The sequence below is a fragment of the Martes martes genome, assembly GCF_963455335.1.
Source record: "Martes martes genome assembly, chromosome: 8".
Classification (NCBI taxonomy): domain Eukaryota; kingdom Metazoa; phylum Chordata; class Mammalia; order Carnivora; family Mustelidae; genus Martes; species Martes martes.
The window spans coordinates 34,028,309-34,047,203 of record NC_137895.1 but is presented as its reverse complement, the minus strand read 5'-3'; the positions used below and the strand labels follow the sequence as shown (position 1 = coordinate 34,047,203).

The 18,895-nt window shown below is 34.0% G+C and overlaps 1 protein-coding gene across 1 annotated transcript in view; it reads left to right on the top strand.

The window, feature by feature from the left end:
• LRRIQ1 (leucine rich repeats and IQ motif containing 1) overlaps positions 1–18,895 on the top strand; it is a gene marked incomplete at both ends in the record, with an annotated part of 189,908 nt that overhangs the window by 60,342 nt on the left and 110,671 nt on the right. Inside the window, 3 exons of the mRNA XM_080812199.1 lie at positions 12,500–12,679; positions 15,084–15,530; positions 17,337–17,547. Coding sequence (XP_080668325.1) covers positions 12,500–12,679; positions 15,084–15,530; positions 17,337–17,547 — 838 coding nt within the window. The remainder of the gene's footprint in view (positions 1–12,499; positions 12,680–15,083; positions 15,531–17,336; positions 17,548–18,895) is intronic.

The following is an 18,895-nucleotide window of genomic DNA, read 5'->3' as shown; positions in this document are numbered from 1 at the left end:
GTAAAAATAAGACATTTATGAATAAAATATAGACAAGGAAGGATACATAATTGAAAAGAAAGTTGTGATGTCTGATCCTAGGGCCGAAGCAGTTGATTCTTTGTCCTGATTTGGTTTTCCTATGATGTGTGGCCACAGGCAGGAAGATCCTGTTTCTGAAGACTTCCAAAGGAATGTATGTTATGGTAGAGCCAATGATCTGGTCATGTTTAAAATTCCTATATCTGACTTAATCCACTTGCAGAACAAGATAAGAGAGTCTAGGAAGTAGTCTCTTTCCTTCCCTTGTCTGAGGCCACTGCAAACCTCTGACACTCTCTTTCCATAAGTATTGATTTCCTGAATTTGGTAATTAGTCTTTCATTAAGAAAACAGTATTTTTTTTTTGAAAATAGCATTTTTATACCAAGTCAAATACTTGTATAATTTGCTACTTTTTGATAGCTTGTGTAGAGTTATTATCTTTGCCTGAAAATGTTTTTCTATTTTCTTTAAAGCTCAATTTCCACATAAATTTCTAAAGTTACACTATTTTTTAGGGAAACCTGGTATGTTTTTACATGTTTTAAATAGAACTTGTCAACTTCTACTTTAGAAGCATCTGTTTCTAGGTGCAATTTAAGCTGTGTAGTATAGAAGAAAGACTATCACCCAGTGAAGTGGTTTTCAAAAGTGTATCTCTAGACAAGCAACTTCATCATCACTTGGACACTTGTTAGAAATGCAAAATCTTGGACATTGTCCATACTCATTTAATCAGAAACTAGGGATGATGTTTAGTAATCTGTGTTTCTTTTTTTTTTTAAGATTTTATTTATATGACAGAAAGAGACAGTGAGAGAGGGAACACAAGCAGGGTGAGTGGGAGAGGAAGAAGCAGGCTTCCCTCTGAGCAGGGAGCACAATGCGGGGCTCGATCCCAGGACCTTGGGATCATGACCTGAGTTGAAGGTAGACGGTTAATGACAGAGCCATCCAGGTGTCCCAGTAACAGGTGTTTAAATAAGCCCTTTGAATGATTTGATGCACACTAAAGTTTGGAAATCACTGTGTTTTTAAACAAGGACATCCTGTTCCTGCCATATACTGTGTGATCCTGGACAAGTAACAACTTAACTATGTCTCTGAACCTCACTGGTAAAATGAAATAATAATAGTACCTATCTTATGGGGGTAGTTATGATAATTGAATGGGATAAGACACATATTTTGTTGGGCACAATTCCTGGAACATGGTGAACATTCAGAAATCTACTATTTTCCATGCGAAGGCTAACCACACTATAGGCTCTTATTAAATCACCAAATATTTAGTATATGCCTACTATATCCAGCCATTGTCCCAACATTTTGGACACTATAAAGGAAATTCTGTGCACTCCATGATTTTAAACCATGTTTATAATCTTGATAGGATATAAAATGTATGCAACAAATGATAGCCATGAAAACTAATAGCGACAGCAAACCCTGTCATAGTGTTTACCTTGTGCCTAGCACTGTACTCATTTAATGTTTACAATATGCCTGATAAAGTAGCTGGCTAGTATTCCCATTTTACAGGGGAAACAGAGTCATAAAAAGGCTAAATAACATGCCCAAATTTACACAGCTAGCTAACGGAAGAACCAGAATTCAAACCCATGAAATCTGGCTTCAGTTTGTGCTCTTTGACTCTTACATTTCAGTACCTAGTACCAAGGTCAGATGATTATTGTAGGCAACACTTATGCCTTAGAAATCTCATTTTAATTTACTGTGATGAGGAAAAAATATCTTTGCTGCAGAGTCGGACTTTGGGTTAAATATCAAAAGTTTGACAGGATTTAAAAATCAAGTTTAAAAGGAAAAAAAATACCCACTTCTGATAGAGGAAATATCAATGAAAAGGAGGGAATGCAAAGGGCAAGATTAGGCTCTGGTCTATTCAGGTGTAAAGGAGACAGATATAGGGGGAAATATCTTTGGAAGAAAGTAAGAAATCAAGTGCGTGCATTTGCAGTGGGTCAGAGAATGTCCTACTATCTATACATATTACTCCATAGTAACTCTGAGTTGGATTCTGTAATTATCATTCTGATTTTACAAAGGTATTTACTGAAGCTTGGATTCCTTGTGATTTGCCCAGCTATGATGTAAGTGCCAGGGAATGGATTTGAGTTCTAAAGCCTGAAATTTAAATATTTTACTTTACTGTGTCACATGATATATTGCCACTAGATTGTGAACAAGTCTCCTTTATCCAGTGGTCATGTAGAGAGCCTGTAGCATACTAGCTATATGTATGGGCCTTGTGAGTAAACTGGTCAGGTGCATCTAGTTCCACCACTTCCTAGCTGTTTGCCTTGCACAAATTACTTAATCTAGCTATGTCTCAGTGTCTTCATAATCATAATAATAGTGGCTACCTCAGGATTTATCCATTAAGGTAATATAGGTTGTACCACACAACAACGAACCCAGAGATCTATGTGGTTTCATAAATAGGAGCTTATTTTTCGTTTATATTGTATCTGATGTAAGTTTGGCCTCTCTAAGCAGACTCAGAAACTTGGGATACTTCCATTTTGTGGCTCTGTGTCATGTGACTTCAATGTAATCTGACTTTTTTAGGTAGTAGGTTCTGGTGAGGGAGGGGAAAAAGGCCACAAAGAAAGAATGATGGACATTTAACCAGTCTGCTCTCAAAAGTGGCGTTGATCTCTCCTCTCATATTCTATGAGCTGTAACCAGTCGTAAGGTCTAACTAACTGCAGAAGAGGCCAGAAAATGTAGAGAAGAACACGGCCACCAGAGTACGCCAGTAGTCTTTGTGAGGACTAAATATGTTGCTGCATAAAAGCAATTTATAGTAGTGCCTAGCTATAGCACAGTTGGCAAATGTTACCCACTGTTTTTAAGGACCTACAGAGAAATTTTGAATAGTTGTATGAAAAGGAAAATAGTGTTTTTTTTTTTTTAAAGATTTTATTTATTTATTTGACAGAGATCACAAATAGGCAGAGAGAGAGGAGGAAGCAGGCTCCCTGCTGAGCAGAGAGCCCAATGTGGGGCTCGATCCCAGTACCCTGGGATCATGACCTGAGCCGAAGGCAGAGGCTTTAACCCACTGAGCCACCCAGGCACCCTGGAAAATAGTGTTTGGGGAAGATTTTTTTTCAGCAGCAAAGTGATAAGAGATTTGGGAAAGTAGCCAAATTAAATGTTGTTAGAGAGTCCAGGCATTAAAAGAGGGCTAAAATTAAGTAGTGGAAGTGGTCACAGATTATTGTACAGCTTCTTCTAGTTTAGAGCTATAAGAGTGATCTTAGAGTGAAAATTTCCATACACAAGGAAGAGTAATTATGTCTAAATAATTACTAAATAATCTGCTTGGCAGGTGGTATTATTTATAATGAAAGTATCTGATGGTTTATTTTTACATAGATATTTTTATTTACCTAGGTCACTATATATGTGTGTGTGTATATAGGATATGTATGTATAATATATATGTATATGACATATATATATGACATATATATGTCATAGATGACCAAAATTATTTATTGAAGGAGTACATTACAGAATTTTACACTATAATGTGTAAAAACTTGAAAAAAAATGCATGTTTCAGGCCCTCTAATTTTTCTATTGAATTTTTAAAATTTCACTTAATGATTGAAAGTGTTATTACCTATAAATTGACAATTGATCTTATTATTGATTTGTAGTAATTATCAATGTCAGTTCTACAGCTAGGGTTCTTTGACTTTTAGGGATCCATAATGTTTGTCAAGTTCCTCATGTTTCCTGAAAAACTGATCTCAGGACAAATTACTAAAGACCCCCTAAATATGTGTCTAGACCTCTTGCCAGCTGGGAAAAGGACTCTCTCATTTGGCATAGAAGTAGTAAAGGTCTCCATCTAGATATACTAGCTCAAGTTCTGGGGCTGTGTTTTTCTTACATTAGGGTTTAAAACCCTAATCCCCAGGTTTAGGCCTCCTCATTTTCATTTATTTTTATTATTTTATTTTATTTTTTAAGATTTTACTTATTTATTTGAGAGATAGAGTGGTACATAAACAATGAATCTTGGAACAGTAAAAAAATAAAATTTAAAAAAATCTAAAAAAATAAAAAGTGAGAGCAAGAGAGAGAGAAAGAGAGAGAACACTCGAGGGGAGTGAGCAGAGGGAAAGGATCAGGCAGAGCACCAAACCTAACATGGGACTTGATCCCAGGACCCTGAGATCATGACCGAGTTGAAATAGAGAGTCAGATGCTTAGCCAACTGAACTACCCAGGTGCCCCTTTGGGTCCTCATTTTTAGAAAGCAAACCTTAGAGTGAAACTTCCCATACAAAAGGTAGGTATAACTATGTCCCCAAATCTCTGTTTGGCAGGCCATTTTATTTATAATGAAAATACCTGGTGGGTTGTTTTTAGGTTATATGTCTTTATTTTCCTCAGTAGCTATATAGACCAAATCTATGATGACAAACAAAAATAGGTGGTTGTGCCCATTATTCAGAGCAAGTTCTTTTGGAGGGGAGCATGGTTTTTCTATTAGGCATCGAGCAAATAGAACATGAATTCTCTTGCTGATTTGATAACAGTTCCATTTAAACAGCTGCCATGTTGCCAGTTGCAGTAACTAGAAACAAACCTATATCCTGAATAATCTTTGAATTTATTTAAGGTTTTTTTTTGCATGAAGAATAAATAATTTGTTGAGTCAAATAGGCTGATAGAGAAATATACTGATCTAAATCTATTTACATATATAAAGATAAGTATGCATATTTTACTACTATACTACTAAGTATATATAAACTTAGTACTAAACTAATATGTAATATACTTACTAAATACATATGCTTTACAGTTTTAAAGAAAATATTTAGTTAGAAATGCTATTGAAAGAAAAAGGTAGTACTTATAGACGTACAATTATTTAGATATTAGAATTTTTATGTTTAAATGAACTTTATTGGACTAGACTCATACCAACTTGAAAATTTTGCTTATCAAATTTCACTTTGATCAGTTGGCCTAATACAGCTTTCATAATTTCAAGAAGAGATTCAGTTATCTAAAGGGTGTAAAATCCAGTAATCCATAAAATATGGATTTGTTAATGAAAGGATCAAGTCAAATTTTAAGCAGTATGTTCCAATGAACTTTACATAACCCCTTGATACCAACAAAAGGATTAGTTATAGATTTTCCCAATTGGCTTCTTACTTTTATGTCTGGCCAGTGATAACATGGACAAAACTGATGTACTAAAAAAATCTCTTTTTAAAACTTAATCTACAGACTCAGTTTGGAATCTCCTTTGGGAATGTGTTTTGTTCATTAATGATGAATAGAGTCTCTTAAGTGACAGAATATTCACCAGGAAGTTTTCGCTAAATGAAATATTGATTCAGCCCTTTGCTAGGAGGAGCCCAGCTGGAAAAACTAATGTTGATCTCACAGTATTCTTATACTTCATTTCCAATATGAATCAACTTTTTACAGCACTTTCTAATATATTCATCATAGACTCTTAGAAGGCTACATTTGAACTTAAGGCCAACCCATTGCACTACTAATTTATACAGATCTGAGAACTATTCTTTAAAAAAATAAATAAGAAACAATGTTTAACATAAAACACTAAGTCAAATGCTTATATTTATCATATAAATCACAAATTTCAAGATATTGTCATAGTCTTGAATATCTAAACAAGCTAAATTTTTATATCCAAAGAAGTTTCAAATATTCTGACTCAAACTGGGAACATTTTTATATAAAGGTGATGAATTATAACATCAAAATATTTTCTATGTGAAAATTCAAGTCCTGTTGAGCCACATTCTCTATAATTATTTTTCCTGTAGCTATAATATTGTACATAATGATATCTATATCACAGCCATATCTAAAATATAGTAGTTGATGGCAAAATTATAATTTTTTTCCCTTGTTGATCTGGTTAGTTAACATCCAAACAGCTTCCACATAATGCTATATGTAATATCTAGAAACAAACCTAATGTCCTATATTGCCTTTGGATTTACTTATTTTTCATTATTTTAATTGTCCAGAGCACAAACAGTTGTATTAAATACAATATGCTGGTAGTAAAATATTGATCTTTCCATTAATCTGATAAAGCAAATTATTATATTTTTGCTTCTAAGATTATATTAGGTTATTTAGTTAAAATGGCTCCTCATTTTGTCATCAATTATTTCTGAATAGAAAGCTGATTTCTCTGTATATGTGATATGTACTCTGTAACTTTAATGTTACAAGAATACTTTTCCAAGACAGTTTCATATCATTTACACAAAACCAATGGCAATGTTAATCAGTAAGCAGATCATTGGAATATAACTGTCCAGGTCCACAATATCTCTCATTTTAGGAAATTCTCTGACATATAGGACATGCTACAAGTTTTCAAGTAAGCTATATTTTTCTTGAAAATTTAAAACAATTATGAATGATTAGAACTTCAGTTCAACCTGGAGCATCTCTGATTTCATTATTTTTTAAAAGATTTATTTATTTATTTATTTGAGAGAGCACATGCACATATATGCACATGAAGGGGAGGGTTGGGGGGAACAGTGGAAAAGGGAGAGGGGAAGCAGACTTCTGCTGAGTGCAGAGCCTGATATGGGGCTGAATCTCAAACCATGACCTGATCTGAACCAAACCGAGTCACATGCTTAACTTAATCACCTCAGTCATCTAGGCGCCCTGAGCATCTCTGATTTTAGCACAACTCTTTGTGGTCTATTTTCTTCCCAATGCAATGGTTCTTAATTCTTTAAGGTACATAAGAAAGGCTATATTTTAAAAATGCAAATTCCCCAGATCCCACCAGCAGAGGTCTTTGAGCATAACTGAATCTAAAAAACCATCCCAGGTACTACTAATACAGTAGTTCAAGGACAGTCTTTTCACAGACACTGCCCTGCAGGGTTGAAGATACACAGAGGGATCTAACCTTGAATTCCCATTCTAGTGGAATTAGAGAGTGACTAAGATAAAAAATAAATGTTTGAGATCCTGTGGCTCTCATGAAAACAGCATGAGTATTTTCTTCCTTTTGTTGACACCTCATTAAATAGGCAAAATAAGACCTGAAAGATGGCTGTTAAAGAGGGTCTTAGTGTTACTTCATCTGCATTATCTCTGTGGGCCCAGGGTCCTGTTGAAAAGTTTTATAGGTCCAACAGCTTACTGTTATTTAACCAGAAATGACTGAACAAAAGAAATAAACAAATCAGATTTAACTAACTCTTTTTTTTTCCTTTTTTTCTTTTCATTGTAACAGAATTCATTCTTTTTGTACCACACCCAGTGCTCCATGAAATATGTGCCCTCCTTAATACCCACCACCTGGCTCCCCCAACCCCCAACCCCCCCCCCCCCCGCTCCTTCAAAACCCTCAGATTGTTTTTCAGAGTCCATAGTCTCTCATGGTTCACCTCCCCTTCCAATTTCCCTCAACTCCCTTCTCCATACATATAACATGGAGGACATAGGAAGATGGAGAGGAGAAGGGAATTGAGGTTTAACTAACTCTTAAGAAATCCAATTTACAGTAAGGAAATCTGCCTTATCTAATTTTCCTTGTAAGATATACCTATTCAAATACCAAAGCCTACTATTAGCATACCTCATTCCTTTGCTGGCTGGGTCCACTCTGGAGACCAAGGTATCAGACAGAAATTTTATTTGTACACAAGGAATTAGAACTTTTGGTTATTGTCTAGGGCTAGTTCTGTCAAATTATTGAAGACTTATGTTTGCTTTCTGTATTTTAGGAGATATGATCTAAAGAAATAAGATCATTAATAGGATTAGAGCATCTTTTTAAAACTGTCATGAACACCTATATAGTTTTAATTTTTAATATACTTCATTACCACATTTCTAAAGCATCTTTACTTAATACCTGGCATTTTATAGCTTTAAATAAGTTTGACATTATAGTCATGTTTTGAAGAAAACTTGACTGGGTACCTTGAGGGAGATTTAGAATGCAATGTAGTTTCATTAGTAATATAATAAATAATTTGGTAGGATAGAATATGGATAGTTAATCTCTCCATATTTTAATTAATATCAGCTTCAGTTTTTTTTTAAAGATTTTATTTATTTATTTATTTGACAGACATCACAAGTAGGCAGAAAGGCAGGCAGAGAGAGAGGAAGGGAAGCAGTTTCCCTGCTGAGCAGAGAGCCCAACACAGGGCTTGATCCCAGGACCCTGAGATGATGACCTAAGCCGAAGGCAGAGGCTTTAACCCACTGAACCACCCAGGCGGCCCTATCAGCTTCAGTTTTAGAGATTAACCTTTCCTTGCATTAATGATAACTTCAGTCAAAGACTTTATGTTATATTTAATGTTATACCTATTTTATTACCTCTGATTACTTCATTACCTCTGTGGTGAATAGCTATTATCTTAATGAGCATTCTGCTTTTGAAGCACGTCTTAAAATGAATTGAAATAGAAATATAATATATGCCACTTATTTAACCCTTTGTGGTAAGTGTGGTAGTTTATGATAGGAAAAATATTGATAGCTTCAAATCTAAAAAAAGCCTTAAAAAGTTCAAAATATACAGACTCAAATTTTCACTTGATCTTAGTCAAGAGGCCAGGAAATGATGGACCCAAGTTTTCATAACTAGCTTAAACTCTTTAACATTGTAAAATGTCTAATAATTACCTTGAAGAGCAAAATCTATTTGTGTTCCCTCTTTCCTTATTTAAATATCTGTAAGAAGAAAAGGTCTTATTTCTCAGAGAGTGAAGGGAGGTGAAGGTGGGAAATTAATCATGCATACCCAGTAAATGAAAAACTGTGGTGTTTTTCTTCTCTTTTTTTGCTTTAGTTTAGGGAGATATATTTATACCTTTCTTGTGATTATCTTTTATTAAGCACTACCAAGATTGTAACTATATGTAGCGATGTGTTATGACTTTAGTTAACCTTTAGAATTTGTGTCTTTAGTGGACCACGTCCTTCATTTATATATAAATTATACATAAATATATAAAAATGTAAATTATATATAAATTATTTATATAGATATATAAAATTATATTTTACAACTGTGTTTATATAAATGGATATGTCCACCCTTACTACACCATCTAGGTTGAGGAAATAACTGACTGGAGCTTTCCTTCTCAAACCTTAGCCTCTTATTTTTATTTATTTATTTATTTATTTATTTATTTTTTAAAAGATTTTATTTATTTATTTGACAGACAGAGATCACAAGTAGGCAGAGAGGCAGGCAGAGAGAGAGGGAGGAAGCAAGCTCCCTGCTGAGCAGAGAGCCTGATGCAGGGCTTGATCCAAGGACCCTGAGATCATGATCTGAGCCGAAGGCAGAGGCTTAACCCACTGAGCTACCCAGGCTCCCCAAACCTTGACATTTTAGTAATCTTACCTTGCCATCCTTCATTTAGTTTTTAGAAACTGTAAGTTTGTTTTGTTTTGTTTTGATTTAATTAGAAAACTTTTTTTTTTTAAAAGATTTCATTTATTTATTTGACACAGAGAGAGAGAGCACAAGCAGAGGAGAGCAGCAGGCAGCGGAAGAGGAAGAAGCAGGATCCCCTCTGAGCAGGGAGCCCAATGTGGGGCTCCATCCCAGGACCCTGGGATCACGACCCAAGCTGAAGACAAACACTTAACCGACTGAGCCACTGAGGCACCCCTAAAAATCTTTATTTTTTAGAGAAGGTCAAGTTAGCAAAATTAAACAAAAAATATAGAGAATACCCACATACACCCTGTCCCCACAGATGGACAACCTCCCCCACTATCAACATCCTGCATCAAATTTGTATACTTATTATAATTGGTGAACCCACATCAACACATCATTATCACCTGAAGTCCATACTTTAATTACATTAGAGTTTACTCTTGGGGTTGTGTATTCTATGGGTTTTGACAAATGTATAATGACATGTATCCACTATGTTGCAGTATTATATAGAATAGTTTTACTGTCCTAAAAATGGTTGGTGCTTTGCCTGTTCATCCCACTCTCCACCTTAATCCCTGGCAACCACTGATCTTTTTGCTGTCTCTATAGTTTTGCTTCTTTCGAGAATTTCACATAGTTGGAATTGTACAGCATGTGACCTATCAGATTGTCTCCTTTCACTTAGTAGTATGCATTTAAGATTCCTCCATGTCTATTCATGGCTTGATAGCTCATTTCTTTTTAGCACTAAGTAATATTCCTTTGTATGGATGTAAGAGTTTATTTATTCTTTCACCTACTGAAGGACATCTTGGCTGTTTCCAAGTTTTGGCAATTGTAGGTAAAGCTGCTATAAATGTGTGGAGATTTTGGAGCAGACATAGTTTTTAACTAATTTGGGTATATCCAAGGAGCACATTGCTGGATTAAAGTAAAAGTAAGAAACCACCAAACTGTGTTCCAATGTAGCTACACTGGTTCTGCATTTCCACTAGCAGTGAATGAGTTTCTGTTTCTTCATATCCTCACCAGCATTTGGTGGTATGAGCATTTTGGATTGGACATTCTGATATGTAGATAATAGTATCTTATTATTTTATTTCATTTTTTATTAATATCTTATTTTAATTTATAGTTGTCTAATGACAAATGATGTTGAACATCTTTCATATGCTTACTTGTTATCTGTGTATCTTCTTTGGTGAGGTGTTAAGGTTTTTGGCCCATTTTTCAATTGGCATATTTATTTTCATATTGTTGATTTTTTTTTTTTACAATTTTATTTATTTATTTGAGGGAAAGAGAGAGAGGGCATGAACAGACGGAGAGGGAGAAGCAGACTCCTAGTGAGCAGAGAGCCCCATGTGGGGCTTAAGACAGATGCTTAACCAACTGAACCACCCAGGCACCTTTCTTATTGTTGAGTTTTAAAAAATCTTTTTATATTTTTGGATAACAACCCCTTTATCACATATTTTTTCCTAGTATGTGGCTTGTCTTCACATTCTCTTGACACTGTCTTTCACAAGTTTAAGTTTAATGAAATCCAGCTTATCAATTATTTCTTTCTTGAATTGTGTCTTAGGTGTTATATCTAAAAATTCATCATTATACCAGCGTCATCTAGATTTTCTCCTGTGTTAACCTCTAGAAATTTTATAGTTTTGCATTTTATGTTTAGGTCTGTCACTGATTTTGAGTTAAACTTTCTGAAGAGTACAGAGTCTGTGTCTGTCTGTCTGTATATATGTATGTATTTATTGGCATGTAGATGTCTAATTGTCCCAGCATCATTTATCTTGTATTGTTATTGCCTTTACTTCTTTGTCAAAGATTAGTTGCAACTAGTCTGTTCATGGGGATCTACTTCTGGGCTCTCCCTCCTGTTCCACTGGTCTATTTTTCTATTCTTTTGTCAATACCATATTGTCTTGATTACTGTGGCTTCACAATAAGTCTGAAGTCAAAAGTGTTAGTCTTCCAGCTTTGTTCTTTTTTCTTAAATATAGAATTGGCTATTCTGTTTTTTTTTTTTTGCCTCTTTTTATAAACTTTAGGATCAGTCTGTTGATGTGCAAAAATTACCTTACTAGTATTTTTAGTGGAATTACATTGAGTCTATAGATCAAGTTGAGAAGACTTGATTTCTTGACAATATTGAACTTCTTATCTCTGAAGATATTGTCACTGGACAATTTTCCATTTATTTACTTCTTTGATATCTTTCATCAGTTTGTACTTTTCCTTTTAGGAAATGAAAGTTTTTAACTAAGGGGTTTTATTCATTTAAGAACTCCATTTTACCCCTGTGATCATTAGTGACCTTGTAAAAGAGGCCCGCAGTACCCTTGTGAAAGGTTTGACAAGTACTTATAAATGGCTAGGTTTGGTGGACAGCTTTTGCCATCTGACTTGGTTTTTCACAGAATTAGGCTTTTAAGTTGCACAGACTTTTGCTGATACCTCAAAGATTTGTATTATTACAATCCTTAGCAAGACTCGGGAAGGAATATAAGTTTATATTTTTCAGATCATGATAAACAGGGTGATCTCTTACTGATCTCATTTTAGCCCTGTTCTTAAGTATATTTTACCAAGACAAACAATCAGAATTTACCTCTACTTCTAAAATAAACATCAAATTTCAGTAAGATTATTATATTAACATCTTTTTAAAAAAGTGTATCTGATATTATTCTTTATATAGTGTAAACTTTTATTTACTCCCAGCCCAAGTTTCCAGCTGCTTAAATTTCTCATTTGTGTTAAGAAGAAAATCGTTAAATGTTTGTTAAGTCTCTAAACCCTAACTTTGTACATGTTATGATACCATAAAATTTTTTTAACAAGTTTAAGAGTATAATTTTCTCTACAAAGTTAACAGCATTTTCTGAGATATACTCTGTGCTTATATTGTTTAAGTAATAGGTATATGTTTATTTTAGATATAAACTCTCCTTTCCAAGATGATTAGTTTTTTTTCCTGCTTTCAATAGGGATTTTCTACTTAAAGTGTTACCAGCTCTAAGAATCCTCAATGGCGAATTGCTAAACTCTTATTCAGAAAGGCACACTGAAGAATACTATGAGCCAGAATTAGGACATTTTGTGATACTTTGTCAGTCTCAGATTGAAGAATTCAACTCACTAGTTGAAAGCTATATTACTGGAAAAGGGTAAGACTGTTCACTTCTCCATGTCATAATTTAAAGAAATAATTCAATATATGTATATAATTTAAAAATACTCTGATTAACACAATGATACTTTTTTTGGATTAAGACTGTGTGTTTTAGGGATATTTTCCCTTAAAAACACAATTTAAATTATAGTTTAAATGCTAACGTATTAGTTAGAATAAGTGAAGTCATAAGGATAATTTCTTTTTTTTTTATAAGTTTTTTTTTAATATTTTATTTATTTGTCAGAGAGAGAGAGAGAGAGGGAGAGAGAGCGAGCGAGCACAGGCAGACAGAGTGGCAGGCAGAGGCAGAGGGAGAAGCAGGCTCCCTGCTGAGCAAGGAGCCCGATGTGGGACTCGATCCCAGGACGCTGGGATCATGACCTGAGCCGAAGGCAGCCGCTTAACGAACTGAGCCACCCAGGCGTCCCCATAAGGATAATTTCAAGACAAGAATCAAACATCCATTCAGTCATTCATTCAATTAATCAGTCATAAATTTGTTTGACAATTATTGTAGGCAAGACACAAAAATAAGCTAAGTATTACACGTTATCCTTAATTCACAGATTAACATAAGAGAAAACTAGATAAACAGTTATAATGGAGCATGGCAAATTTTATAACATTTATTATATATTAAGATATATATGTATTATATTTATATATTAAAATATTAGGCGAGCACAGTAGAGAAAAGCAGTCAACACATGCACAAATTCAGAGGAGCAGAAGCTTAGAGTGGAGACCTAATCAGATATAAAAGAAAGAGAACTTCCCACTCCCCATCCCAAATTAGGAATGTGTTAGTATGAAAGAATTACAGGTGATCTTTCTCTAACTGTATTTTCTAATTTGTATTACTCCAGAAAACACAAATGAAAAAAGAAAACGATTTCATATTTCACTTATGGTGACCCTTCATTATAACTGAATTATAACTGTAATATGTCCTTCCAAATACCTAAACTTAATCATTAAGTTGCAGTCTTTAATATTGCTCTTCACATATTTATATTTGCTCATCTATATAAGATTTGTTTTCCATTTAAGTGTTTTTAATATAATCTATTCAGATTAAAAACAAATCTCACAGCTTTAAAAATAATGCCAATTGTTATATATAATTAATGTTTGCTTTTAACAATACTAAGGTTATTTACATTTATCTTTGTGGAAAAACTAAACTTACATTTCTTTGTGTATGTGTGGTAATGTTAGAATTTTTTGTGTAAAGATGACCCTAATATCCCTCATGTTGAAACAGAGATTTCTCAATTCCTTTGTATAATCCCTTGTCATTGCAACATGTTTCATTTTGGCATTGATAATGGAAAATAGACTATATTTTACATTAATAATAAATGGTGGTGAATTCAACACCAATCCTACACACTAAATACTCTAATATCAAGTTGAACCTTTTCTGCATTATTAGCCACCAAAATGAATGAAATACAAAATATTGAAAGTACACTGGAGGAGCCTATGCTAATGTCTAATATTACTTCTCTGAACACAGGACTGTTTATCTCTACAGTTTACTTTCATTTTGTATGGTTAAAAGTTTTATATTTATATATATGCTTATATATATGGTCAAAAGTTTTATGTTTATTTATATCCTGCATGTTTCAGAAAAAAAATAAGGCAGCTTGTGGCTATATATTAAATCCGGTCAGAAAATATACATTTGAAGTAAGTAAATTCTTAAAAATAAAACAAGGGAATATAACTAAAATGTACCAAGAAAAAGGCTCATATAGGTGCAGACTCTTTTACATTTGCTATTAAGATCCCCAAATCTGGCAAACAGAAAGTTTGATTAATTATGTGAGCCATAACCTCAATAAGATAGAAATTCAACAGTTGTTTAAGAGGATCACAACCATTTATTCCTTCAAGTATTTGAATTCTCTTCTCAATGGATAATTTTTCCAGCGAAAAATGGGAGTAAAAACTTTCCCATAATATAAGTTCTTTGTTTAAAAGTCCAATACAAATATTTTGCATGGCAAGAGTCAATGTAGAAAGTACTTTTAACTGTGTTTCATAAATAACTTCTCCAAATTTAGGCAGCCATGATTTCTCATGTTTATGGTAGTAAAAGCATGGATTTTTTCTCATTCAATTGTACCAAAAATACCTAGAATAAAAATGGTTCTAAAACTTCCAGACATTTTGTCTGGATTGACAAATCTGAATTAGCTAAACAAATATTTTCAAATTTGTTAGAAATGAGATACATTTTTACATAAACGACCAGAAATAAGCTTTTAATGAATGTTGTAGTAAAGCTTAATTTTCATGTTTACCGTAAACACAAGGGAAATTTCCAGAACGTACACAAATTTTAATATTTGCTGATATAATTCTTATTAAATGTTTTGGTTGTTTAGAAATTTTGTCACCTTGGATGCTGCAGAAAATCTCTGCCATTATTTTAATAAATTAATGACACTTAGTAATGAATGCCGATATTCACATGAACGTGGAAATGTAAGTGTCACCCAGAGAGAAGACTCTGAAACCCAGCAAAATCATTTGACCCCTACAAATAGTGATAGTGTACTGCAAAATAGAGTTCTCCACTCTTATGCAGACAAATATAAACTGGACTCACCAGATACCTCTGAGAAATGGATGAACTCTGGCTCTAGTCATTCCACATTAACCAACTCCTTATGTGAAGATACAGAAGGAAGAAATCAGGGAGAAATAGTAGACCAGAAAAGAGACGACAGCAAATCAAACAGTATCTCCATGGAAAGAATCCCACTCCCGGAAACAGTAATGACAAGTTCTCTGCTGTGGAATTGCCAAAATACTGAACATCGTAAAAAAATGTAAGATTTATAGAATATTTTTCTTTTACAGTTGTATGCTTTTATTTTTAATGGATAGTCTTAGGTAATTTTCCAAATGCTTATTTGGTAAAGGATTTAAATAATGATTGTATTTTATACTAATTCCCTTAATAATATGATATGTGCACAAATTATTAATTATAGTACAGATTAATTTTACTGAACTTTGGCAGGCTCTGATTTAATTGACTAGTATTTTATTTAAAAATGAGAACATGTAAAATTATTTTTTCTGTCTATTTTTTTAAAGATTCTATTTATTTATTTGAGAGAAGTAGCAAGAGAGAGCACAAGTGGGAGTGGGGAGAAGGGAGAGAGAGAAGCAGACTTCCCGCTGAGCAGGGATCCTGACATGGGGCTCAATCCCAGGACCCCAGGATCATGACCTGAGATGAAAACAGACACTTAATTGACTGAGCCACCTAGGCACCCCATTGCCTTAATCCCCATCACCCATTTAACCCATCCCCCTGCCCACCTCCCCTCTAGCAACCCTCAGTTTGTTCTGTATAGTTGTCAGTTTCACGGTTTGCTAACTATGAAATACTTTTAAAAAGCTAATGGTAGGCACCTGGATAGCTCAGTTGGTTGAACATCTGACTCTTGACTTTGGCTCAGGTCATGATCTTGATCTCGATCTCGAGATCCTGGGATCCAGCCCTGCATAGGACTGGCTCCCTGCTCAGTGGGGAGTCTACTGGAAGATTCTCCCTTTATTGCTCTTCCTCTGCCCCTCTACCTGCTCACATGCCCTCCTTCTCTCTCTCTCTCTAAGATTAGATAAATCTTCTAAAAAAATATATAAAACTAATGGCTTTAATTTTTTTATCGAACCAGCAAAGATTACGTTTTACTTTGGCTTGCCAAAACCTTTTTCTTTTTTTACTTTTGGCCTCAATGTCAAAAAAATTAAAAATGGTTAAACTCAGCTTCTCCTATGGTAACAGGTGCTGAATAGGGCAGAATGCAGGGTATCATGGTAGCTAATCTTGTATTTCCTAGTCTTTATTCTTTTAGAAGTTGTCAGTATGAATGGTGATTTCTTTTCTGAAAGTTATGTTAAAAAGTTGGATATGCTGAAACTTGTATGTATTCCCTAAGGCAAAAACATTTTTAAAAATTATATTGAAAGTAGCTCTAACACTTCTTAATTTATATTTCATTAATTTATTTAATAGATTACTTTTGCTCTGTAGGGGAGGAAAAATAGCTTTTACTTCTACCCTTCTAAGTTCTCAGCTGGAATCCTTGTAACAAAAGGTAGATTAATATGAGAAAAACATAGAAATGTCCTATATGCTGGCTAATTGAATGTAATAATAAAAAATAAAACAGAAAAAAAGAAATGTATTTAATATAAGTTTTACATTACATGGGAATCTTCATAAAGAAATAAAGACCTGTAGAAATAGTTGAACCTGAGCACTTTTATATTAAGTTTGATGAAAAGTAGAAGGTCGTGGAAAATATGATTAGGGCAAAGAGTATGAGCTAAGCATAGTAAACTGGGGTAAATTTAGCAAGGCCTGTTTATTCAGATTCTTGTCATCCTTTCATCTTTAGATAAGAATGCTTCTTTTCACTAAGTTACTGGCCCATTTCTCTCCTTCAGATTTGAAGGTTTTCCATTCCATTTTTACGTATATGCCTATAGTTAAGCCAAAAGTTCTTATTTTTAACCAATACCTTACATATTTCATGTTTGCAAAAATAGTTTATGAGGACCTCTCACCTACAACTGTGTTTTCATGGATACTAAACATGTTTTTTTCCTCTTCTTAATAGTATGGCAGCTATGGTAATCCAGGCATACTGGCGTGGTTACATCGTGCGCAGACCTATTCATTTCTCTGCAAAGCTACAACCCGCTGCAATAGGACCCCTGATGTCCGAGCCAAATTACTGCATCAAGAATAAAACTATTTTAAAGAAAGAAAAAAGAGAAAACACTGTGACTATCCAAGAACAGAGAGAGAAGGCTGCTATTCTTATTCAGGTTAGTTTTAATCTTTTGGTGAAATAGTCCTGAGAGATGTGTTTCTCGTCTTTCACTGGGTTATTCTGTATAACAGACAACCGCCAAATCTTAGTGATTTACAACTACTGGATTTATTTCTTACTCAGGTGATATGTAAGGCTGCATGTTGGCTGTGCCTCTGCTTAGTATCTAGGCTGAAGGAGTAGTCCGTAATTTAGAAATACTGTTCTCGTGATCAAGGGCCAAACTGAACCACACAATCATATTTAAAGCTTCTGCCCAGATATGTCATTTGCCGCATCTGCTAGCATTTTGATTAGCCATAGCAACTCTAATTTGGCCTAATCTACAGCTCTTTTTAGAAGAATGTTTAAAAATCTACTAAAGTAATTGTTAAAGGCCTTCAAATACACGTTCAAATAAAAAATTCAGAAATCAAGAAGTGAATAGACTTGAATTAACCAAAGAGTCACCAAGATCAGCTTTTGAAATGAAGTTCCAACATCACATTCATCCTTTTATATATTTATTTGTCAAATATTTTTTAGAACCTAGTATTTGTCAAGGACTGTTCTGGGCTCAGGAACCATGACTCTAAACAAACCATACAAGTTCTCTGCCATCATGGAGTTTTCATACTGATGGGAGATGCAGAACCAAATAAATATATAAATATAATATAAACTAAATAAATACATAAAATAAGGTCTGTGGGAATTCATGGTACTGTGCTTGAATTGAAAGATAGTAACCAAAAATTTAGCATTTCCCTTTATTCATTCAATGAATAAATATTTCTTTTTTTGAATAAATATTTCTTAATACAAAAATCTTACTAGCTTGTATTCTGTTGGAATGAGCAGTTAAGTAAATAAGTATGTTAGATAGTGATAAGTCTTAAAAGGAAAAATAAAGTAGGAAAAGCAGGATAGTAGTGTCAAGGGAAAGCTTTTCATTTCAGATATGAAGGAGAGGGAAGACCAGAAAAGCTGACATTGCAGTGAGAGATTAAGTCATTGGATGCTTGGGAGAAAAACATTCCAGACTGTGGAATATCTGATTTAGGAGCAAACTACAGTGTTTAAAGAGCAGAAAGAAGCCAGTATGACTGGACAGTGATGGAGGGGAGAAGGGTGACACTTACAAATCATAAGTCATGGTAGAGATTTTGGCTTTTACTCTGAATGACATGGGAAGATATGACAGGAATCTGAGCAATGGACTCACATGATCAAGTTTACTTTATGTTGTGATTATATTGTAGGAAGGCAGGAGTAGAAGCAGAAAAATCAGTTAGGAACTATTACAGTAATTCAGACAAGGGATAATGGTAGCTAGGATCAGAGTGTTGAAGTAGAAGTGGTAA